The 24,738-nt window shown below is 34.1% G+C and overlaps 1 protein-coding gene across 3 annotated transcripts in view; it reads right to left on the reverse strand.

The window, feature by feature from the left end:
* Positions 1–11,596: 11,596 nt before the first annotated feature.
* The window catches only part of LOC107450836 (uncharacterized), a 97,421-nt gene continuing 84,279 nt past the window's right edge, over positions 11,597–24,738 (reverse strand). For all 3 annotated transcript variants that reach the window (XM_043048297.3, XM_043048296.3, XM_043048295.3), the window contains exons 4-5: positions 19,678–19,920; positions 11,597–15,628 (exon numbers count right to left, since the gene is read on the reverse strand). In XM_043048297.3, coding sequence (XP_042904231.1) covers positions 15,597–15,628; positions 19,678–19,920 — 275 coding nt within the window. In that variant the 3' untranslated portion in view covers positions 11,597–15,596. The remainder of the gene's footprint in view (positions 15,629–19,677; positions 19,921–24,738) is intronic.

A 24,738-nucleotide genomic window follows, 5' to 3' on the forward strand; every position in this document is an offset into this window, starting at 1 on the left:
CATTTGCAGACTTGTGTGCTCAATTTAAGCTTATAAACCTTTGTTAAATAGAAGAAAATGGTTGCACGATACAGCCCAGAAAGTATGTATCCTTACGACGACCTCTTGTCGGAATTTTTTTTTTTTTTAATTGTCACGAAAATGTTAGCCCTAAAAAACCTTTTCTTCAAGAAAGTGAAAATACTGCAATTTCAAACATTTCTTCCTAAAAAAAATAAAAAATGATTTTCAAAGCTTATGATATTACAGGGTTTACTATCAAAAATGATATTGAACCCTGTGAAGGTTTTCACATAGTCCCGTTGAAGCCTTGAACCTTCCTTAAGTCCCCGATTGGATTTAAAAAGTAAGGAAAATATTTCTTATCGAATAGCTTCTTATACTGGAAAGTGCGTGTTCCTGAAAAATGGACACAGATAAAAAAAGAAAATGGATACGGCATTTGTTTATAATTTTCAAACTCCTCTTATTAAAACTGTTTTTTTCTTTCCTTCAAACGAAAAAACTATTGAATACAAATAAATTCGTAATGTGATATCGTCCATTTTCCTGAATCACCTAGTACACTTTTTTTTGTAAGGACACATTTTCCAATAGAACACCGAAGTCAATAAGCGGCTGGCTTCAGCACTGGCTGCGGTCAGTAAGAAGGGTAGGTGACCACTTTGATCAGCATACGTACGTATGCTGATCAAAGTACGTATGCTTAAACTGTTCGACCGTAAAGTGTTCGACTTCACTCTCAGGTCGTGGGCTATCTTCTCTGCAGATGATCAAATTTGGGATGGCATGTATTTGGATCATCCTCGCGGGGATGTTTCCCTGACCGTCGCCCATTGTGCAGCTCTAGAGCGACGTAAATAAAACACCTACTTACCTCAATAAAATATTTATACATTCCCCCCCCCCCCCCCTTTAATTCAAGAACATTTCAGTTAATTTATTTTCAAATGTTCTTCTATGTTACATGAAGTGATAAAAGCCATCACTCTTCCCCCATCCTTATAGATTTTTTTCTATAAACTATTTTTTGATGAAAAGGACATTTTTTTATTTTGAAAAGTATCAGTTTTGAATATTTAAAATAATGTAATTTTATGCAAATATATGACTAAATTGACGGATAAAAGGAATTGTATCTGAAACACTGATGCTTACATAAAAATGATCATAATTGCGGTCAACAGGTCTAAATATAGTTTGTCTACAGTAAGAACTCCCCGGCCACAAAGTCTGAGGCCGTCTACTTCTATGGAAACAAGAAGGGTGCATTTCAGGGAGGGGAGCTTCTTTTCACTCTAGGGCGAACACAATAGACAGTAGAAAAAGATTCGCTTTAGTTCGCCGACCTGAGTCAAAACCTGCCCCGCATCCCTACTTGAAATATTTATACCTCGTTACCATAGTAAACGACTCGGGTACAGACGACTGGCAAGGGATGTTCTTGCTCTATACAACTACACAGGGGGGTGAAGCTTTTCAATGAAATGGGTTGTTGTAGTAGGCTATTAAGATGATTGTTCTTGTTTTCCAGTGGTGCCATCTATGGACAAGAATTTGACTACTGCCACACCCATTTATAGGGCAAACCCACTCATGCAGCCATTCATTCATCGGCAGATCATGATTTCGACCTGAACAAGAGAATGATCCCTCTCCAATTCAGTACCCCTAGAGGTATAATTTGTTATGGTCTACAGTAAGAACTCCCCCCCCCGATATAGAGGACCTTGTGTCCCGACACATTTAGCGTGCACCAGTCACACGTGGAGTGAGCATTTGACCAACAGGATTCAAACCCCCGTTCTCACGAACGTGAGTTCAGCGCCCTGCCAATCAACTATCCCAGTCCCATTCAATTGGGTTGTGTACTCCTAATTAATTACAATAATTTATTTTCTTCTCTTCATATTTTTTTTAAATTCCCTTAAAAATAAACTCAAAACTAAATAGCTAATTACGATAATTAAATTTTAAAAAAAACATGAATAAACAAATTCGAAAGGTATAAATTATTTCGTCAAATGATTAAAGTTAGTAATTAAAACATCTTTCAATGCACATCAGACATAACCCGTTTAAAAGTTGCTCTCTCAGAATTGTTCTGAACTCTTTCAATTTTATTACTTTATTTAACTGATTATAAATACTAAACGGAGTGAGTGGTAGTCAATCATTTTTAGAGACAGTATGACTTAAGAGAGTTGAGTATCCTGAAAACTTCATTTTAACGTAGAAAGATTGATTTCGGTTGTAAGATAAACTATACATGATAATCAGGGCCGGATTAACCTATAGGCACACTAGGCACGTGCCTAGGGCCTACGAAATTCAGGGGCCTACGAAAAACCTGGGAGAAAAAAATTTGTTGACAAAAATAATTTAGCTTTAAAAACAACAAGTGTATTTTGCACAAAATTATGAAGATACAAATAGAAATATAACAGTTTTGGGTAATAAATTATTTTGCAGAATCTTATGATCTAATATATTACTTTTTTGCGATTTTTGGATTCAACGAAATCTTGTATTATGCTGTCGAATTCCAAACTACACAAAATGTCGTATTCAATAGACATAAGTGCGAGAGATGCCAAACGATCTTGATTCATTGTTGAACACAAATAATTTTTTATCAATTTTAATCTGGAGAAAGATCTTTCTCCTTCTGCATTTGATCCAAGAATCGACAAATATATTCTTAATGCAATGTGAACGTTAGGAAAAGTATTCACAAGTTTATCTTTAATTTGAGCCTTCAACATTTCTTGTGCAGATTTATGTTCATATAAATTTGAAAATAGTAAAAATTCATCTACAAAGTTTTTCTCTAAATCGGATGAGTAAATTTTCACCAAATTTTGCGCTTTCAGTTTAATCTCAGATTCTGACAAATTTTTGTGTAATTTCCTTGTAATTCGGGTTCGATAAAACATCGATTAATGACACTTTTTGGTCGATCCAGAAAACTGGGAAATTCAAACATCCGGGATAGCGATGGTCCCGAGCATCCCAGATAATTGGTTCTTTACTGTATAAATATTTCTTGTAATTAATCTCACTATCAATTTCACTGTTTTCTTTGCTGGTTTGTTGTTGTATTGTTGACGTGAAGTGTTTACATAGTTATCGATCGAACTAATCATAATGGTATTATCGATATCAACTGCAATATCGGCAGTATGTCGGTATTGCAGATAAAGTTCAATAAACAAATTCGTAAATTAAAATCCATATTAATAAAAATGTAAAAAAAAAAAATGCAAGAAAATTTTAGCATATATTTTGAAAAGAGGGGAGGAGTGGGGGAAGGAGGGGAGGGCCCAAAAACGGCTATGCCTAGGGCCTACGAAAGGTATAATCCGGCTCTGATGATAATCTATCACTATTTATAGAAAAAAAAATGCACAATTTTTACATGAGAATATATATTTATTTTAAAAATTACATAATGCAAAATTGTTTATTATTAGCTTTTTTTTAATACAATTTATTAAAAGTAAGATTCTCCAGGGACCCCTGAGTGCTTCCCAGAAAACATTTAACCTTACCACAACCTTGTTTCGGAATTTTCTTTATATTGTCTCGAAAATGTTTGTACTAAAAACCTTTTTTCCAATAAAGCAAAAATAGTGCAGCTTCAAATCTTGCATCCCAAAAGGATTATAAATTATTTTTTAAAGCTTTTTTTTTAAAAAAAGTATTCTCACTTTGGGTCCATAACGACGTTTTAGCTGGTATCACCCTAGCGATAAGATAAAATTGCATTGTTCATTCAAATTTCAAGACAAGGTGGATTTTAGCTGAGCTTACAAGACGTTGCGAAAAGAAACCTTGTAATGACCTACATTTAAGATTATTTTCACCTTGAGACTATAGCTTTATGAAAGGATTTTTTCACGCTTGAAATCTCTAAGTCAACCTCGATGTAAGGTTTTTATTTAGAAGATTGTTTTCCAAGGCTTTGGATGAGGGTAATGAACGTTGAATAGAGCAGACCTTGCTTTAAGGTTAGAAGGTCTACACGTCAACCGCATTAAAAACGTTTTTAGGTTTACATTAAAAGGTTTTTGGTGAGTGGAAATAAACCTTATTTTGCTATCTGGGTTGAGGCCCCAGGGTACTGTCTACGCGTCAAGACGGTACTGTTAAAAATACTTCATGAAATAAATATATTATTTAAGCAGTAATAAACTGTATAAGTACTTCACGCTCTTAACCACACATGTTATTATATGTCAAATTATTGTTTTTTTTTTTTTATTTTTAATTTTCACATAAAAATCATTGACTCTTTAGAGTTTCATTTCTGAAAATTCTTTTGGAATTATATATTAAGATCTAGACTTTACTTCATTCATTATTTTTTCTTCCTGAAATGTTTATTAAAATATCTTACAAAAACGAGGCAAGTTGATTTTTAAAAATTTTTATTTTAAACTTTATAAATGAAATCCTTACGTTTACAATATTAATATCTCACATATTTCATTAATGAATGCAAATAACTATAATTATGAATGCAAATAATATGGTATATAAATATTAATTTTTTTTTTATCAACACAACGTTTCCTATTTTTTACTACTAAAAATATTCCAAAAACAGAAAATCACCTTCCCCCCCCCCAAAAAAAAAGGATAAGGATATTGAAAAAATTTATTCTACCAAATTTTGCTTTATTTAATCTAAAATTATAGTTTCTTTAAGAAATTTTAGTTTCAGTACTTTAAAATGTTTCAGTCTTAAAAATACATTTGTTTTTTATTCCAATTTTTTAACTTCATTTCATACTCTTTCATTCAAATAATAACAACAATAAAAAACGTTGCAAAACAGAAATGACCGAGTATTTGTTTGCGTGCATTATGTTTAATTATTCCAATAATAGATGGCTGCACCATTTATTTAAAATCAAAAATAATGCTTTCTGTTGAGTGGAGACGTATATTGTCAACAGATGGCACTGAGATGCATAGAAATCTTTGCCTGGAGAATCTGTAAAGAAAATCAGTTATCAAAGTTTGAAGGATTGTGGGAATGTTTTTCTCTCTCTGTCCCTTCTGTAGACTCTCGCACATTTTGCATCGAAGATGTTTCTTTTCATAGAATTTGTTTTCAACTTTTTGTTATTAATTTCATTAATAAAAGTAATTATTCTTTTTCTTTCTTAAACTTTTATTATTAATGTGTAGGGTTCACACTAGCAATGAAAATTTAGTGATCCAATAGGTATTAATTTAGTGGTCTAAAAACTTAACATGGCAGACACAGTGACAGCGGAAGACGTTGTCACACCCGGAATGGTATTACCACCTAGGTATTCATTTAGCTCAGAAACCTTACGAAAACCTTATCTCGGAATTGTCTTTTTTGCGTCACGAAAATGTTTGCTATAAAAACCCTTTTATCAATAAAGCAAAAATAATGCATTCTCAAACCTCTCATCCTAAAGGGATTAAAAATTATTTTTAAACCTTTTTTTAATAAGTTTTGTCCCTTAGGTAAAAAAAAAATAAGCGAATGGTAAACCTTTTATCAGAGTTGTCAAGATAAAGTCAACGGAAATGCAAAGCGAAAAGCTTTTTCCAAAGGAACGAAATAGTGCAAATACAAACCTTTTGTGGGTAGAAATATTAATATAAATTTTAAAAAAAATCGTATACAGAAAAACCTCACTCAAGGGCAAGGAAATAAACGAACAAAATACCTTTTTTTTATTGTTCCTTAATGTCCTGCAAAACTACAAAAACTTTCATTTAAGGTTTTCACGTAATTACCAATTGGATTTAAACTTTTACACTGTACACAGCTGTAATTGCGTGTTTAAGAAAATGGACACAGCTAAAAATGCGTGTTTAAGAAAAAGGACACAGCTGTAATTGCGTGTTTAGGAAAATGGACACAGCTAAAAATGCGTGTTTAAGAAAAAAGATGCAGCTGTAATTGCGTGTTTAAGAAAAAGGATACAGCTGTAATTGCGTGTTTAAGAAAATGGACATAGCTAAAAATGCGTGTTAAAGAAAAAAGATGCAGCTGTAATTGCGTGTTTAAGAAAATGGACACAGCTGTAATTGCGTGTTTAAGGAAATGGACACAGCTAAAAATGCGTGTTTAAGAAAATGCACACAGTTGTAATTGCGTGTTTAAGAAAATGGACACAGCTAAAAATGCGTGTTTAAGAAAAAAGATGCAGCTGTAATTGCGTGTTTAAGAAAATGCACACAGTTGTAATTGCGTGTTTAAGAAAATGGACATAGCTAAAAATGCGTGTTTAAGAAAAAAGATGCAGCTGTAATTGCGTGAATAAGAAAATGGACACAGCTGTAATTGCGTGTTTAAGGAAATGGACGCAGCTAAAAATGCGTGTTTAAGAAAATGCACACAGTTGTAATTGCGTGTTTAAGAAAATGGACACAGCTAAAAATGCGTGTTTAAGAAAAAAGATGCAGCTGTAATTGCGTGTTTAAGAAAATGGACGCAGCTAAAAATGCGTGTTTATGAAAATGGACACATAAATGGGATGGAAAAAGAGAGAGAATTTTTCCACGGGACTAAAACCTATAAAGAGTATAATATAAAACTTAGAGGAAGAGGTAAAAAAAAAAAACGATGCATGTTAATATGTTTTTATTTTATTTTATAACCGTCGTTGGACAGCCAACCCAATATTTTGGGTTTATGACTACCCATGTTCAACTCTGTAGTCATGTCCTTTTGAACCCAATCCAGAAGACGAGGGAACTCCTGGATCAAGTATTGGGAGAAATTTTGTCTTCGTGGAGGACTTTTTGATGGATCTAACCTGCATTTTCGTTACATGAAGAGGAAAACCACGACGACCTCCCACTATTAGCCTGGTGGAAAGGGGACTCTAATCCATGATTCGTTTATAGCTGAGGATATTTTATTCAGCATGGTGTTCGGTGCAAGCCGGTTGCGGAATTTGTATTGACCAGCCATCGCTGGGATTCGAACCCAGTTCACCTCACCTCTATCCTTTGAGCCATCACGACTCTAGCACGTTTAGTTTGTTCGATGGAGGTCGTTAATAGAATCTTTAAGAGACTTAAATTTGTTAAAATGATTTCTTTTTATCCATTTTCAAGCTTTTTAACAAACACAAATTTAAGTCTCACAATTAAAAGATATTCCGTAAATATTGCCAATTGCTTACTTTTTTTTCGTATTTATGACGTTTTCTTTTTCACTTAAATAAAGTTTTAAATGCTATTTGCAATACAAAAAAAACAAAAATAATATTAAAACAAAATATTCTCTAAATATTGCTAAATGCTTGCTTCTTTTATAATGAAATTTTTATGTCTTGTATTTATGTTTTCTTTTCACTTAAAAAAAATTTCAAATTCAATTTGCAGTACAAAAAGTTTAAAAAAAAGTTTTTAATTGTCCGGTTATGACTTTTACTGCATATAAGTAAGTGTATGGAACAAAAAGTGATTTTTTTAAAAAAAATTACCGTAAATATAGTCAACTCCTTTTTTTTGTTGTTGTATTTATGAAGTATTTCTTTGATGAAAAAAACTTTCGAATAATTCCTGTAGTAAAAAAAAATATGAAAATAATTTTTTAAAATGATTTTCATAATTTTTCGTACTGTATTTTTAAATACAGTACAAAGAATCAAACGATTTAAAATATTATTACAATGGTGTACTTTCAACTCGAAAAAAAGACGATCACTGATACACCGACACGTGACTTATGACGGGAACGCCAGCTGATTGCTTATAAGCAAGATGGTAGCGCTAAGATTCTCCACATAAGTTACAATGCTAATTAACGGGAAATTAATTAAATGCAATACTGAATTGCCCATCGCATTTGTTACAATATAATTTTTTTCTGTTCTACGTCTTTGACTTAATTTACATTATTATTCGTTTCTGCATTTTATTGTAAACGTGATATATTTTTGCTGTGGGTAACTAGCAACATCGATGTGAAATTGGTTTGTTTTTGTTCTACGGGGCTCCGTGCCTGTCTTTATGTTATAGTGAGTGAATTTAAATCTTTGTCGAAGAATATAGAAAGTGACACTAAATAGAATCGATACTTGACGGGCTTGGATGACTCGAAATAGAATGGAAAGAACAGTTGCTAACGTAAATCAATGCCACATTTCAACGATAAATCGAGTCATCCCATTAAGAAAATGAACTATTTATTTTATCATGATCTTGTTAATTTTTTGTAAATTATTTTTAATTTTGTTAATAAATGTATAAAGAACCTTCAATAATGAAAAAAAAACCTTTTTTTTTTAAGTACGCATGTCCTAATTATGATATTTTGTGCTAATTATGATATGATATTTTATGATATTATGTGCTTAAAAATATTTCGCAAAATCCACCAGCTGCTGTTTCAAAAATTTTAACTGTAAGTTAGATATGTTTATCGTTTTCAATTGAATTTATAAAGTTGTATTTTATCGTTTTCAATTGAATTTATAAAGTAGTATTTTATCGTTTTCAATTGAATTTATAAAGTTGTATTTTATCGTTTGGTCATTTGTTTTAATTTCGTTCCTTGAAATGCTTAAATGTTAATTCGTTAAGGATGTCGTTTGTTAATAAAGACAAAAATACATTTTCCAAAGTAAATTGCAACGTGTGACATCAGCTAATCTTTGTCCATCCATATGGAGTATTAAAGTTGAGTTCTCTATATAACTTAAAATGATATTTAACCTTAATTGAATACACAGTCGTGAAGCACATCGAATGTGTTGAATTATAATTCTTTCTATTTTACTTCTTTTATTTAACTCAGATTTATTATGCGTTTATGAATTTTATTGTAACCATGATATAATTTAGTTTTGTGCACCTCACAACGTCGATAAGTTTGTTCTACATGGCTTCGTGCCTGTCTTTGTTCAAATATAGAGTGGCGGAATTGAAATCTTTGTGAAAGAATATAGACTGTGTTACTCAAGAGAATTGGCTTACTTAAAGTAGAATGGAAAGAACCAACGCTCGAGATACTGCACAGGTATATCCCATTAAGAAAATGGACTCTTCCAATATCTAAAGCATAAAATTTAACAACACGAAAACCGTTATTGCGCACATTACCAACCTGAGTCGAAATTCTTGAGATTTTGATGGTTCATGTTGGTTTCAGTGCGATTCATGATGGTCCAACATCATCCTGCATTTTCCATTATGCGTTCATGGTATTTGATATGCCAGCTAACATCCATGATGGAAAATGCTTCTCTAATACTATAATCACTAAACCATCAAGAGAAGTTTGATTCTCATGAACCAACAATCCGTGATGGTTCATGATGCCTCCAACACTATATTTCCATGGTGGTTTAATAATAATTTTTGTTGGTTCATCAGAAATATACCATCAAAACAATTATTTTATGTTGGTTCATCATAAATCTGTCCGAATTCCCACATTGGGATGGTTCCAACATTTGATTTCTGAGAAACTATAATGGAAATTTCTGATGGTTAACATGAACAAACCATCAAAACAATTTGCTATTCTTATTAAAAATCAGAAATTTCCATTATAGTTTCTTAGAAGTCAAATGTTGGAACCATCCCAATGTAGGAATTCGGACAGATTTATGATGGACCAACATAAGAAACAAATTGTTTTGATGGTATATTCCTGATGAACCAACAAGAATTATTATTAAACAATCATGGAAATATAGTGTTGGAAGCATCATGAATTTCCATCATAGTATCTTCGAAATCAAATGTTGGCACGATCATGAACAACCATCGTCTGATAAGAATGACAGAATACACATAATTCTGAGAACTTTTATCATCAAAAACACTTTTTTACAATGGCTGCTCAAAGACGCATTTACTGTCATGTCATCTTCTTTAAATTAAATTGCGTGAGAAAAGTAACTGTTACAGAAATCTAATAAATAGCGATGAACGCTCTTTTTGGGGCCGAGATAGCCTGGTGGGCAGGGGGCTGGACTCAAGTTCGTGAGATCGGAAGTTCGAATCCAGCCAGCCGAAGACTCCCCATGTAGTAAAAGGTGACTGGTGCACGTTATATCTGTCGGGTCACAAAGTCCTCCATGTTCCCATAACAAATTATACCGCTAGGGGAATTGGAGATGGATCTTTCTCTTATTCAGATCAAAATTACGATTTGTGGATGAATGAATGAATGGGTCTGCCCTATGAACGGGAGTGACGTATGGATGTGGCACATGTCGAATCGTTGGCCAGAGATGGAGCCACTGGAAAAACAAGAACAATCGCACTCCTTGCCTTAACGGCCTACGACATCAACAACGCTACTTCTTCATCGAAAATACACACTTTTATTAATTTATTTAACTTTGAATGATTTAAAATTTTCCTCGCTTGTTTCATTAAAACTTTTATTCATTTTGGAAATTAATGTTGAGAAATATGCTTCACATTTTTTTTTTCAACTTCAAAATTTTTTTATTAACTCTTTTAATGAATATTACAGACAAACAGGTTTTTACATTTTAAGAAGTTACTTTATTAACAACAAGAGAATTTTTCATTGTTCAAAATTTTAAATTTGTGAAAGAAAAAAAAACCTTATGCTTCAAAACGTGACGGTTCTTAAAAATGCTAAAACTGGCTTACCCAATTCAAAATTCTTGATGGTCCTACCAAAATATTTTGATGGCTTATGTTGTTTTCATTGTGATTCATGATGGTCCAACATCATTAGATGGTCACCATCATCCAACATTTTCCATTATGCTTTCATGGTGTTTGATATACCTACAAACTTCCATCATTCCATGTTGGAAAATGCTACTATAAAACTAAGATGGTCAACAAACATCAAGAGAAGTTTGATTCTCATGGACCAATAATTCATGATGGTACCAACTGTACATTTCAATGATGGTTTAATTCTTGTTGGTTCAGTAAGAATATACCATCAAAAACATTTTTTTTTCTGTCGGTCTATCATAAATCAATCCGAATTCCTACATTGGGATGATGGTTGTTCATGATCGTTCCAACATTTGATTTCAAAGAAACTATGATGGAAATTTCTGATGGTTGAACATGAACAAACCATCAAAACAAGTAGCTATTCTTATGTTGGACCATCCTAAATCAGTCCGAATTCCTACTTTGAGGTGATGGTTACTTATGTTGGTCACCGTCAAAAAATGTAATGGTTCATGACGAAAATATTGATGGTCACCGTTAAGATTAAGTTCGTCCATCCATGGAAAACCATCCAATATTTTCACTTGGGTATGGCCAGTAACAAAATTTACTAATTTAGCCCTATATACTTGTAGAAAAAATTATGTTTACATAATGCATTCATTATAATTTATTCGAATAAGGTTTCAAAATGCTTCCAAACTTCTTGAATTATTTAATTCTTAACTCATCTTGAATATTACAGACAAACAGTTTAAAAAGATCTTTTTTGAACCCGATAGAGAGTCAGAGAAAGCTATCAGTAACTCAAACGAAAAATTCTTTGAGAGCCGTTTCCGTAAAATAACATCGAAGAGTGCAGTTCGAATACTTATTTTTAATAATAGTTTTGAAAAATGCTTTTCTAAAATGAGATGCTTCCTTTTTCTTTATTTTTTTAAACCTTTACACGGATGCTTTCATTCGATCGTCGAGGCTTGTTCTGTCTGCCATCGATTTCAAAAATTATTCATCTTATTTTCTCTTTCCAATATCTGTGCATATAGTATTTTACACTTCTATGACTTAGAATAATTGTACTAACCCTAATCCATTGAATGAAGCACGTGTTTCAAAGGAATCGAAAAAATTATGTATGTTTGAATCATGTTTTGTATCTATAGAGTTCTACTGAGTGGGGACTTATGGACTGTTTTTACTATCTGGACACCCTGTTGTTAGGGTGGTGGAAGTATAATGGTCTGGGGAGTGTTTCTTGCGGTTTGGTCTGCGGGTCGGTTAATGTGGCTGGAAACATAAACTCTGAGATATATGAAGTCTTTTTAGGTCTACATTAAAATGTTTTTGTTGAGTGAAAATAAATCTCATTTTGCTATCTGTAGAGGCTTGCACAGAGACGAAATGGGTGTTCAAAAACAGGACTGGCCTTCTCAGTGCCCTATAGAACACCTTTGGGACGAATTAGAACGCAAGTGACGTGGCCAGCCAAATCCGCGATGCAAGCGCCATCTATGATGGAAGTCAATTCCTATCAAAAATGGGTGGAAAGTCTTCGTGTGCAGGTTATTATCGATGGGAAAATTGAGACTAACATCATAAAAATATGTTGTACCTCAAGACGCTCCATAACCACAGGGTGTCCAAATACTTTTAGCCTTAGATAGTGTAATATCGCCTAGATTAAGAGATAACTTTAATGTTCACGAGGAAGTTCTAATACTATAATACAAAAGGTATTTACAATTTACAAATAAAGTAAGATTACAACTTAATTTTGAGCTACATCTACCTTCTTATTCAGTTGTTAGCTACCTAAATATATTTAAAAGTCAATGACTTGTTTTGTTACTAAGAAAGGCTATGTTTTTAGGCACTTGGTTAATTGGTCCGGTGTTAGTATATCATAAACGTCATCTTTCAAAAAGCCAATGATCGCCAATTAACGTGTTATTTGGCATTCTTTTTGCCGGACGCTTGATAACATAAGCACGTTCTTACGCCAAGTCAAAATTCTCGATTTTCCTATCAAAACATTTTGATGGTTTTATGTTGGTTTCAGTGCAATTCATGATGGTCCAACATCATTCTCCATTCTGTACTCAAGGTGTTTGATATGCCAACAAACTTACATCATTCCGCGATGGAAAATGCTACTTTAATACTATGATGGTTAACCATCAAGAGAAGTTTGATTCTCATGGACCAACAATCCATGTTGGTTTAATAGGAATTCTTGTTGGTTCAGCAGGAACATACCAGCGAAACAATTTTTTTTATGTAATCCTATCATAAATCAGACAGCATTTCCACATTGAGGTGGTTCATGATCGTTCCAGCATTTCATTTCTAAGAAACGATGATTTCTGTCGGTTCAACATGAACAATCCGTCAAAACAAGTTGCTATTCTTATGTTGGACCATCATAAATAAGTCCGAATTCGTACATTAGGGTGATGGTTACTTATGTTGGTCACCATCAAAAAATGTAATGCTCCTTATGGAATTACGTATGGTTACCTTCAAGATGACGTGGGTCCCTCAATTGAAAACCGTCTGAAGTTCTGACTGGGGAACGTCGAGACCTTTAATTCTGCATGCCATTTCTTCATCCTTCGTCAAGTTGCCAGTTGGCAATTGCCAACACTTTAAATATCATCGAACTATCCTAGCAATCTTTCCGGTTGTATTCAAAATCGACTTATGTAATGGTGTTGCAAATATTTACATCGATTGACTAAGATCGCGCACCATTAGACCAAGTTAGACTCGATTTCTTGCATATTATTATTACGATTTATTTCTATTTAGGCTTAATAGTGATTATAGGCTGAATCTATAGTGGCTTAATAAAGGCTGAGTAATGGCTAAGATATCGGGTCAATCGGTCCATCTCATTCAAATATAGCCCTTACTCATAGATGTTGGTTCAGCAACAGTCCGCTACTACGTTGCTATTATGGTTATTCAGAATTACATTATGAATAATAGTGTCATGTAATCTTTGTGTTTTGACTGTTTTAAGTGATGATTTTACAGAATGATTTGCGTGGACGCAACATAGTTACATCTTAAGAATAGAGTTTATGATAACAGCTCTTCTACAACCTTTGGTTCAATAACAGTTAGCTACTACGTTACTATTATGGTTATTCAGAATTATATTACGAATAATAGTGTCATGCTACTATCTTTGCGTTTTGACTACTTTAAGTGATGATTTTACAAAATGGTTTGCGTGGACGCAACGTGGTTATATTAAGAATAGAGTTAATGATAACAGCTTTTCTACAACCTTTGGTTCAATAACAGTTAGCTACTACGTTACTATTATGGTTATTCAGAATTATATTTTGAATAATAGTGTCATGCTATCTTCGTGTTTTGACTATTTCAAATGATGATTTAGCAAAATGATTTGCGTGGACGCAACATAATTATCCTAAGAATAGAGTTAATGATAACAGCTCTTCTACAACCTTTACTCATAGCTGTTGGTCTAACAACAGTCCGCTATTCCAGTTTTTCAGAATTATATTATGAATAATAGCGTCATGTAAGCTTTGTGTTATGACTATTTTAAAAGATTTGACTAAATGATTATAGAGAAAGCATTGCAGTTAAATTAAGAAGGAGTTAAACACAATGGAACTTTGTAATAACTAGAAAAACATTATTATCCACTTTAAGCAAATCGTCCCGTTATTTACAAGGAATAGGGGGGTGGACTGCCGAAGGATGATTTGAGTTCTTAAGAGGACACTATGCATTTTGTTCACAGTTCTTGGTTCTTCATGAAGTTTCTTGTAGAAAAATAGCACGATGTTCTTGGCAAATATTGAGACAGAGGTAAATGATACTAACCAAACCATGGTCATAAATCTCCATGGTACTAACCAAAGTCAAAATTCTTGATGGTCCCATCAAAACCTTTTGATGGTTTATGTTGGTTTCAGTGCGATTCATGATGGTCCAACATCATTTGATGGTCACCATCATCCAACATTTTCCATTACACTCTCATAATTTTTGATATGCCAGCAAACTTCTACCATTCCATGATGGAAAATACTACTTGAATACGATGGTTAACCATCAAAAGAAGTTTGATCCTCATGGATCAACAATTCATGTTGGTTCCAATTATACATTCATGGGAATTCTTGTTGGTTCTCGGGGATAACACCAAAACAATTTTTTTTTATGTTAGATCATTACCTTCATTGGTTGTTCATGATCGTTCCAACATTTGATTTCTAAAAAAACTATGATGGAAATTCATGATAGTCCAAAATGGTACAATATATTTCCATGAAGGTTCAATAATAATTATTGTTAGTTCAGCAGAAATATACGATCAAAACAAATTGATTTTTTATGTTGGCCCATCATCAATCAGTCCGATTCCTACACTGGAATGACAGTAGTTCATGATCGTTCTAGCATAATATTTTTAAGAAACAATAATGAAAATTTCTGATGGTCAACATGAACAAACCATCGAAACAAGTTGCTATTCATATGTTGGACCATCAAAAATCATTTCGAATTCCTACATTGGGGTGATGGTTACTTATGTCGGTTACCATCCAAAAATATAATGGTTCATAATGGAATTATGGATGGTTAAAATCCAGATTATGAGGGTCCATCCATTTAAAAACCATCAAAAATTTTGACTTTGGAGAAGGAAGATTCAGTTCTTAGAGGACACTATGCATTTTGTTCTCATTTCTTGGTTCTTCATGAATTTTCTTGTAGAAAAATAGGAGGATATTCTTCGTAACAGCGGGTCATGAATCTCTCGATGATGCCAAGGAAGGGAAGGGGTTGTCTTGAGCATGTACCAACAATGATGTGGAACTTTCGATTCTGTCGAAAAAGTGTTCTCTTGGCAAAAATATATGTACACGTTGGCTGGTTCATCACTGTTTTCCTGTCAGGATATTGACGAATTCTGGAACAAAAATGATACATGCTGAGTATAATGGATAATACACTATCTGAAAAAGAGAAAAGACCAGGCAATTTGAAAATCACCTAAAACAACAGGAAATTTTATTTTCATTCATTTATTTATTTTTTACAAATTGGGAAAATCCAGTGAATTTTGTTTCTTATTTTCGGAAATGGTGACTACTCAAATGACCAAATGACTATCTATGGGATATTTAAGGATGATATTTCAGCTATACTAAACTACATTTACTTATAGCATTATCTGTTTTAAGTATGTTCAGCTGTACCTTCCAGCAATTAAAATTAGTATAGTTAGACTAGTATAGCTCACATAAAAGCACAGTGATTGTGTGTTTTCTCTTAATACACTATCTGGTCATAAGTATCCCGGGACGCATAATGGTGTGAAGGTGTATCACGTGGTTTGGCCTGTTAGTTCCTGTGGTTGGAAAAATAAACTCTGAGTTGTATGGTGGACAATGCTGCACTCTATGGCAATATTTCGGGCCTATATCTCACACATCGCACAGTTTGACGAAATGGTTGTTCAAAAAGGTCTTCCCAAAGCCCCGACCCCATAGAACACAGCATTGGGACGAATGCAGATGACGTAGCCAGCCAAATTCTCACTGCAAGTACAGTTGCAAGTACAAGTCAATTCCTATTCAAAAACTGGTGGAAACTGGCTGTCATCGATTCAAAAAGGGGACCAACATCCTATTAATACGCGCCACTAAGTCACTGGATGTCGGGATACTTTTTGGCCAGATAGTGTAGAAGTTTTACTTTCGATTTTATAATTCTACCAAATAATCTTTTCACGTAGCGAGAATGATTTAGCTTTCAGATCTGCCTAGTTTTACACAAACTGAAATTTTATAACCCGTGCAAATATTTTAGTTAGAGTAGACGGAGATAGAAAAGTGTCGTTACTTCGTTTTACCAGTTAGCGGCACCTGGCGGAGAATTTGTAGCATTAGTTTAGTAAGCAGAGCACAGCAAACCTCCATCAGTTGGAGTTTATTAGGACAAGAGTCAAAAATGGCAATACTGCCCCACTCACTAGGTTAAAGTCTAGGTCAAACTGATATATATTTTCTTAACCGCTTCCCTGATTATGCCGAGTTAACTCGGTATGTATATATTCCAAATATTTATTATCCCGAGTAAACTCGGCCATAGCAGAATTCGTCACTACGTTTTGTTTTATCACGTGTTCATTATGCCGGAAGCAGAACAAATAATAATAATTATAATCTGCAGTGATTGGAAGTTTGCCAATTTTTGTTTGGGAGTTTTGCTATGTGTGGGGCTGCAGACGTGTTTTGCACAATTGTATATACAATAGAGAACCGATTATCCGGAACGATCGGGACCATCGCTATTCCGGATAACTGATTTTTCCGGTTTTCTGAATCGCTACAAAAAGCCGTTTTTTTAGTGTTAAATCCAACTAAAAAAAAAATATTTGGAAATAATCTTAAAAATAAGAAAAAACGATGAGGTGATTATTTCTAACGACTAATTCTAACGATTATTTCTAACGATTATTTCTGACGACTAATGATTATTTCTGAAATGATGGTAAGGTAAACATCTTTCAAAAAAGAAAGAAAAATCCTAAAATCTTATGAGGAAAAAAAAAATTTTTTTTTTAAAAATTGCGGGAAAATTTATCGAATTTCGTTCCGGTTTTTTGGTTTTCCGGTTTTCTGATTTCCGGATAAAGGGTTCTGTACTGTACAATGGTTGATAAATTTACATAGAAAAATAGAGTTTAAAAAAAAATAGCGTTCGCGAGAGAAAGTGAAAATAATGAATGAAGATGATTTTTCAGATTGTGAACATATACAAAGGCTCATATTTAACTTTTTTAATTTGCCCGAGATAATTTAATATAGTAAACGGATAATAAATTAAGTATTTTTTACACGTTAAGAAAATAAAATTTCAACTAAGAGCTTGTGTAGTAAGTTTTGTTTTAGTTCTTTGCATGTATTAATGAACAGAAATATGTCGATTTCTTGCATTTTTTTCTCAAAAAAATGGGTAAGGAAAGCGATTAAAAAGAACAAAAAACTAACATGTTGTGATGTATAGGGTCCCCAAGCAAAATATTGAAGATCAGGATAAAAGCTGCCAAAAAGTTTGTTCCTCAAATGTTTGAATCGTTAGCAGTCGGTTAAAATATGTTTAATAAGAATGTCAATACGACATTTTGTGTTTCAAATAAGCTCAGATATCGTTATTCAATGATTTGGTGAGCAAATCGACACACTCACATAATTACGATTTATGAGCATTTTACGACCATAATTATTAGAAAAACATAAAATGAATGGATGATTGATCGTGTGAAGTTAAGTACAGATGGCGCTAGGGGTTAAAATTCTGCGTAAAACTTCCGGGTAACTACTTGCCGATTGATTTTTACGCCTACGCAGACCACCATCCCATATTATTATTATATCTATAGATAACCGTCGTTGAACAGCCGACCCAATTGCATGGGTTTACGACTACTAATGTTCAACTCCGTAGCCTAGTAATTTTGAATCCTATCCAGAAGACAAGGAAATTCCTGGATCAAGTACTGGGAGAAATTTGCCTTCGAGGAGGACTTTTTGATGGAGCTAACCCGCATTTGCGTTACATGGAAAGGAAGACCACGAGAAACTCCAACGGTTAGTTTAACGGCAAGGGGACTCTAACCTATGATCCGTCTACCACTGAGGATATTTCACGTCAGCACTGTGGTTGGTGCAAGCCGGATGCGGAATTCGTATCGACTGGGATTCGAACCCGGTTCGCCTCATTGGAAGGCAAAAGCTCTATCCCCTGAGCCGTTGCAGCTCATATCCCATACTTGTTGTGAATATAATATAACGCGTGCTTTAAATTTGAATTTCAACGAAACAAACAACATAAGACACATGCTATGATGCAACCCAAAATATAGCTAACGGTGCTACTTTACACAAATATAGTCAACTAAGGCAGCGGTTCTTAACCTATGGGTCGCGACCCAAAATTGGGTCGCGAAGCATATTTCTTGGGTCACGCTGAGTCGAACCAAAAAGTTAGTAATACACCAAATAATAAGTAATACCAACACCTCCTAGAAGAAGTCATTGTGGCTTACTCAGCCTAATTTTGACTTTTTTTTGGGTCGCGACATGAACGTATTTCTCAAATTTGGGTCGCTGCTTAAAAAGGTTAAGAACCACTGAACTAAAGGATAAGATGGCAAACCTTACACTTGATTTATGGTGCGATATTAATTTTGTTAAAATTTGTTTCATGACCTGTTAGAGTTTATAAATCACAGGAAACTCTTATGAATGGTAAAAATGAAGCGTAACTTTAAACATAAATCAAATTCATAAAGCTTCCTAGAATATTAAGCCTGTACACACATCGTTTCGTAAGCATAACGTAAGCGGAGGGATACACCGGAAGTTTTCTGAATTTCTTCCCGTTTTAGGAAGCTTGTTATTGTTTACATTCAGTTAAAATTGCATACTTTTTTTATGAAAGTAGAAACAGTTTAGAATAGGTCACTGCGGCGTAACTACAACTACGACTATTAAACATCCATTCACTAGTATATAAGACATGCTAACTCGATATAATCTCGGGGAACCTTTTGATAGATGAAGGTTGGCGTGGTCCATAATAACTTTTGCCACATTGATAACCCGGATGTGATTTGAACACGCCTACTTCGATGAAGGGTGCACATTGAAAAGTTGATTTGCTATTTGTGACTGCGTCATTGACTTCCTCGCCCTGCTCATAGCAAAACAGAAGTGACCTTACACACAACCGTAAACTTAATAAAACTTCCACTACAAACGCACTAAAACACGGTGAACTTAATACAGCACTCACCACAGCAACTCCAATGTGGAGAAAGTAGTAATAGACCCTGCGAAGAATCTTTATCTAGGGAAAAATATCCCAAGACTGAATCGAGTTAGCATGTCTTATAGACTAGTGAATGGATGTTCAATAATCATGGTGGTAGGTTGGCGCTAAGCAACATACCGTCATAGTTGACGAGTCCATCACCGTCCAGGTCTGCTTCTTTGATCATGTCCTCTACTTCCTCGTCTGTCAGTTTCTCTCCCAGATTGGTCATGACGTGCCTCAATTCCGGAGCCGAGATGAAACCATCTCCATTCTTGTCGAACACCCTGAAGGCCTCCTTCAGTTCTTTCTCGCTGTCCCTCTCCTTCATCTTGTTGGACATCATAAAGCAGAACTCATTGAACTCAATCGTTCCATTGCCTGTCAACAACAAAAATTAAAGAGCAGTTCTACCAATAGTCTGGCCAAAAGAGTTATCCGGACATCCCAGAAAGCCTTAAAGGCAACCTTGTGTCAGAATTTTCTTTTTAGTGACACGAAAATGTTTGTACTAAAAACCTTTTTTCAACAAATCAAAACTATTGCAGTTTCAAACCTTTCATCCTGAAAGGATTAAAAATTATTTTTCAAAAGTTTTTTAAAATGTACTGTTGTCATTAGGCCCATCATGACGTTTTAGCTGACGTCACGCTAGCGATAGGATCCAATTGGGTATACTATAGCCTACGTCACAGGTAGTGTTATTCCTACTAAATTTAACCCATGAACGGCATTTTCTGCGAGCCTAACTTCAAGCCACAAATAAACAAACGAAGTGTTTGATCGTTTAAATAGCTGCTCGCCAGATTTTATTGCATTACAAAGAAAAGTAATTGATATTCGATTTTTGATTAATAATTGATTTATGTGGATAGTGGCATAGAATTTAGCATTGCGTCATGGTAAATGTTATTCCTACTAAGTGGAAGTAGTTGTGTTTTTTTTATATTATACCCAATTGCATTGTCCATTAAAATTTCAAGACAAGGTGGATGTTAGCTGAGCGTGCAAGACTTTGCGAAAAGAAATCTTATAATGACCTACATTTAAGATTATTTTCACCTCGAGACTAGCTTTTGTAAAGGATTTTTTTTTCTCGCTTGAAAACCCTAAGCCAACCTCGATTTAAGGTTCTTATTTAGTAGGTTGTTATCCAAGGTTTTGGATGAGGGTAATGTGCGTAGAATAGAGCAGATGGTCACACATCTCGTTTTAAGGTTAGAAGGTTTACACGTAAACCGTGTTACAAACCTTTTTAGGTTTACGTTAAAAGGTTTTTGTTGAGTGAAAATAAACCTTATTTTGCTATCCGAGAAAGCCAGTCCAACAATCAAACCACGTCTGCATCGTCCATCACCCTAATAACCGGGTGTCCGGATGCTTTTGGCCTTATAGTGTATATACACGTGCACCCAAGTCAAAATGTTTGATGGTTTTCCATGGATGGATCAAAAGAATCTTGACGGTAACCATCATGAACCATTATAATGTTTGATGGTATATTACATTATATTTATATTTTTTGAACCATCACCCCAATGTATTCGGACTGATGTATGATGTCTAACATAAAATTTTTTAAATTGCTTAAATTCCTGAGAACTAAGAAGAATTCCCTTTAAAACATCATGGAAATATAGAGTTGAAACTATCACGGATTGTTGGCCAAGGAAAATCAAACTTCTCTAGATGGTTAACCATCATAGTATTAAAGTAGCATTTTCCATCCTGGAATGATGATAGTCTGTTGGCATATCAAGCCTCATGAGCATGGAATGGAAAATGTTGGACGATGGCGACCATCAAGAATTTTGACTAGGGGCAGCTCTGTTCATTTAGAACTCATGCAGTCTTTATCAATCGTTTCTACTAAACTCAAAGGGATTTATAGTCCATCGGCAGGGACGTCCTCCAGCCATTTACAGAGATCATGAAATTTAATTTTGTTTGCACGAATAACCTTTTTAATTCGATTGACGGAAAAGAAATTGAGAAGAGTTTCAAGAAAATAACTTGTAAGTTAAATCAGCCTTCCGCAGCCATCCATTAATACCATCTCATATAGCAATAATAGCACCATTTTTGTATAATAACAAAATAATTGAATAACAAAAATGGTGGTGACTACTTCACAACAAGTAGAGAAAGAAAGAACATTCTTCCACTGCATTCTTGGTTGAAACACTGCTGTAGAAGAATTATCGTCTGCTTAAATTTTAACTTTGATGTAGTTCATAAAATTAAGTTGCTATGGTAATGGTTTGTTTTGTTTTTTTGAGCTTGTTCGCTCTTTTTTGTGCAGAAGAAACAAAATGGGTTTGAGTTTATATTTGAGCATTCATTATATTTATATTTACTCCATTTTATATCTTTGAGTATGTCGAGTTTTATTAATGAAGCTAGTATTTTAAATTTTTGTAAATAGAACTGTAAAATAAATACTTTTGTGAGTTGTAAGTTGTTTTATGGAATAATCGAGAACACTGACATCTTTAACTAATTCTGATTCGAAGTGCAAAACGGTATAAACATTTTAATGTAAAGTAGTTGCCACCATTTTTCTTGTAAAGATACTCCAAAAGTTTTTACAGACATACTTTTTGAATTCCGTAGAACTGCGTGATTAATTTTAAAGAACCCAATTTCACTTTATCAAAAACCATATACAATCTTTTGCCGACTTCCATGTAAATACATTTTCTTACCCCATTTCATTTTTTTTTGTGTGAATTATAACTATTTATCACAACGGCCGTCGGAAGAACTGTTCTTTTCCAAAAAAACTTTTGCATCAGTGTTTGCAGAGAGAGAATCGAGAGGTAATAAAACAATAACAAGAGGGGAAAAATGTTGTGTCCCAACTTTAAAAATTGTGAATCTCTTTTGAAGAAGTTTTGGTTGAGAGCCAAAAGAAAAGAAAAAAAGTCTCTCCTTTTTTTAGAAGTTTCCCCGTTTGAAGATAACAACAATGACGATAGGGGGAAAAGAGAAAAAGTTTTTCCTCACGGGCATATTCATTTTTCTTCGCTGTGCATTTTTATTATTTTTTAAGGTAACATAAATCTGCATCGTATAGAGTACATCGAAAACCTTCATCTATTTCATTTGATTTTATAACTGTCGTTGAACAGCCAACCTAATTTTTAGGGTTTACGACTACTAATGTTCAACTCCGTAGCAAGTTATATTATATTATAATCTACAGATAAGGAATAAATTAATTATTATTTCTTATAATCATCACTAGATATAGCTAATAGTATAAAACGAACGGTTAGTGGTGCATCTTGATTTCCACGGCGACCGCTATTTAAAACAACGCCAAGCTAGAATGATTCGCATTTAGTTTGTGGCTTCCATATCTGGCATCATAATAATCGAGATGTATCCAGTTGGCTTATTTCAAAAATCGCTTTTTATTTCAAAAAACTAAAGTGGCACTTCTCTTTGATATAAAAATTGATAAAAGAAAAAAAAAACATAAATATACCACTTTTAATAATAAATATAATATACCAAAAAAAACATAAATATACCACTTTTTGAATTCCAACGAAAAATATTACATCCCTATTTTTTAGTGAAAAAATACTACAGTAGTATTCAAAATGCTACGTATGGCAACTCTGCTCCAGGATCAAATAGTGAGAGAAATTTAGTCTCCGTGGAGGACATTTTGATGGAACTAACTCACATTTGCGTTACATGGAGAGGAAAACCTCCCACGGTTAGCCCGACAGCAAGGGATTCTAACCCATGACCCGTCTACCACTGAGAATATTTCACGTCAGCACTGTGATCGGTACAAGCCGGATGCGGAATTCGTATCAATTTCATTCGAACCCCGTTCACATCATTGGAAGGTGAACGCTCTATCCCCTGAGCCATCATGGCTCCAATGTTCATCTATCAAAAGATACCCCAAGATTGAATCGAGTGAGCATGTCTTATATACTAGTAAATGGATGTTTATTAATCGTAGTGGTAGTTACGCCACAATACTCCCCCATCAGAATTTTATAGAATTCGATGAACAGATACCACTTGTTGCCGTACTTGCGAAATACCGGGAGAGCTGTATTAAGTTCACCAGATTTTTCAGCGCATGTGGTGAGAGCTGTATTAAGTTCAACTAGTTTTTGAGCGTTTGTAGTGGGAGCTGTATTAGGTTTACGGTTGTACGTGTGTGGACTCTCCTGTGTCGATATGAGTGTTTGTAGGATCCCGTTTTTGTGCGTAAATGAGAGTGATAAGCAGGAGAACATGATATCGTAGTCATGAATAACAAGTAAACTGGTTAACCACTACGAATAATATTAAACAACAATTTACTAAGACATGCTTACTCGATAACATATATACTAACATGTAAATTAGTTAACATGTCTCTTGAATAGTTGTTCAATATTATTCTTAGTGGTAGTTAGGCCACAGTATATATATATTTTTAACGAATGTTCTTTTTATTTATCTTAAAGAAGACAGTGCACCAGATTTTTTTGCATATTTCCTATTGATATTTATTTTTAACGCATTGCATTACAATGTTAACCCATTGATACACGAAGGTAAACAAGTGCAAACAGTCACGTAAAAAACAATAAAGCTGTATAGAGTATCACCTGATAATTAAGATTTTACATAGAATCTTACAGTGTGTCTAATAATATGGCCATGAACTGTATTAACATAACATAAACTGCCTTTTCCTACTCAAATTATAATGCTGCGAAAGGGTTAAATGAAGCTTATACTAACTGCAATGCATATTATGCATCTCTTTATTTACTTCAGTTGTTGACTTACTCAAAATCACAATTTCAGATGCTTCGAAAAATTGCGAATCCTAACATCGGTGATGGTTGCATAGAATCGATATTTTCCGATGCATCGATTTATCGCCCACTCCCTATACAGTCCTTCAGTATGAGTTCCATCAAAGTAACATTTTTGTGGTGACCTGAATACTACAACTGCAGTATGACCAGTGGCTATTGTTTTGCAGTAGCGTTGATATCCCATAATCATATCACATCATCATCAGATGCACCAATCAGTCCCTCATTCTGATGGAAACGTAAAAGAAGATCTGGGCTGCAACCGCCACATTGGTGACCCGGACGTGATAAGATCACGACAACTTCGATGAATGGTCCTCACTGAATTCACTGACTTGCTATTTGTGATTGCATTATCGGA

Source organism: Parasteatoda tepidariorum, chromosome 10 (genome assembly GCF_982258835.1).
Source record: "Parasteatoda tepidariorum strain Cologne lab strain chromosome 10, Ptep-v5.0, whole genome shotgun sequence".
Classification (NCBI taxonomy): Eukaryota; Metazoa; Arthropoda; class Arachnida; order Araneae; family Theridiidae; genus Parasteatoda; species Parasteatoda tepidariorum.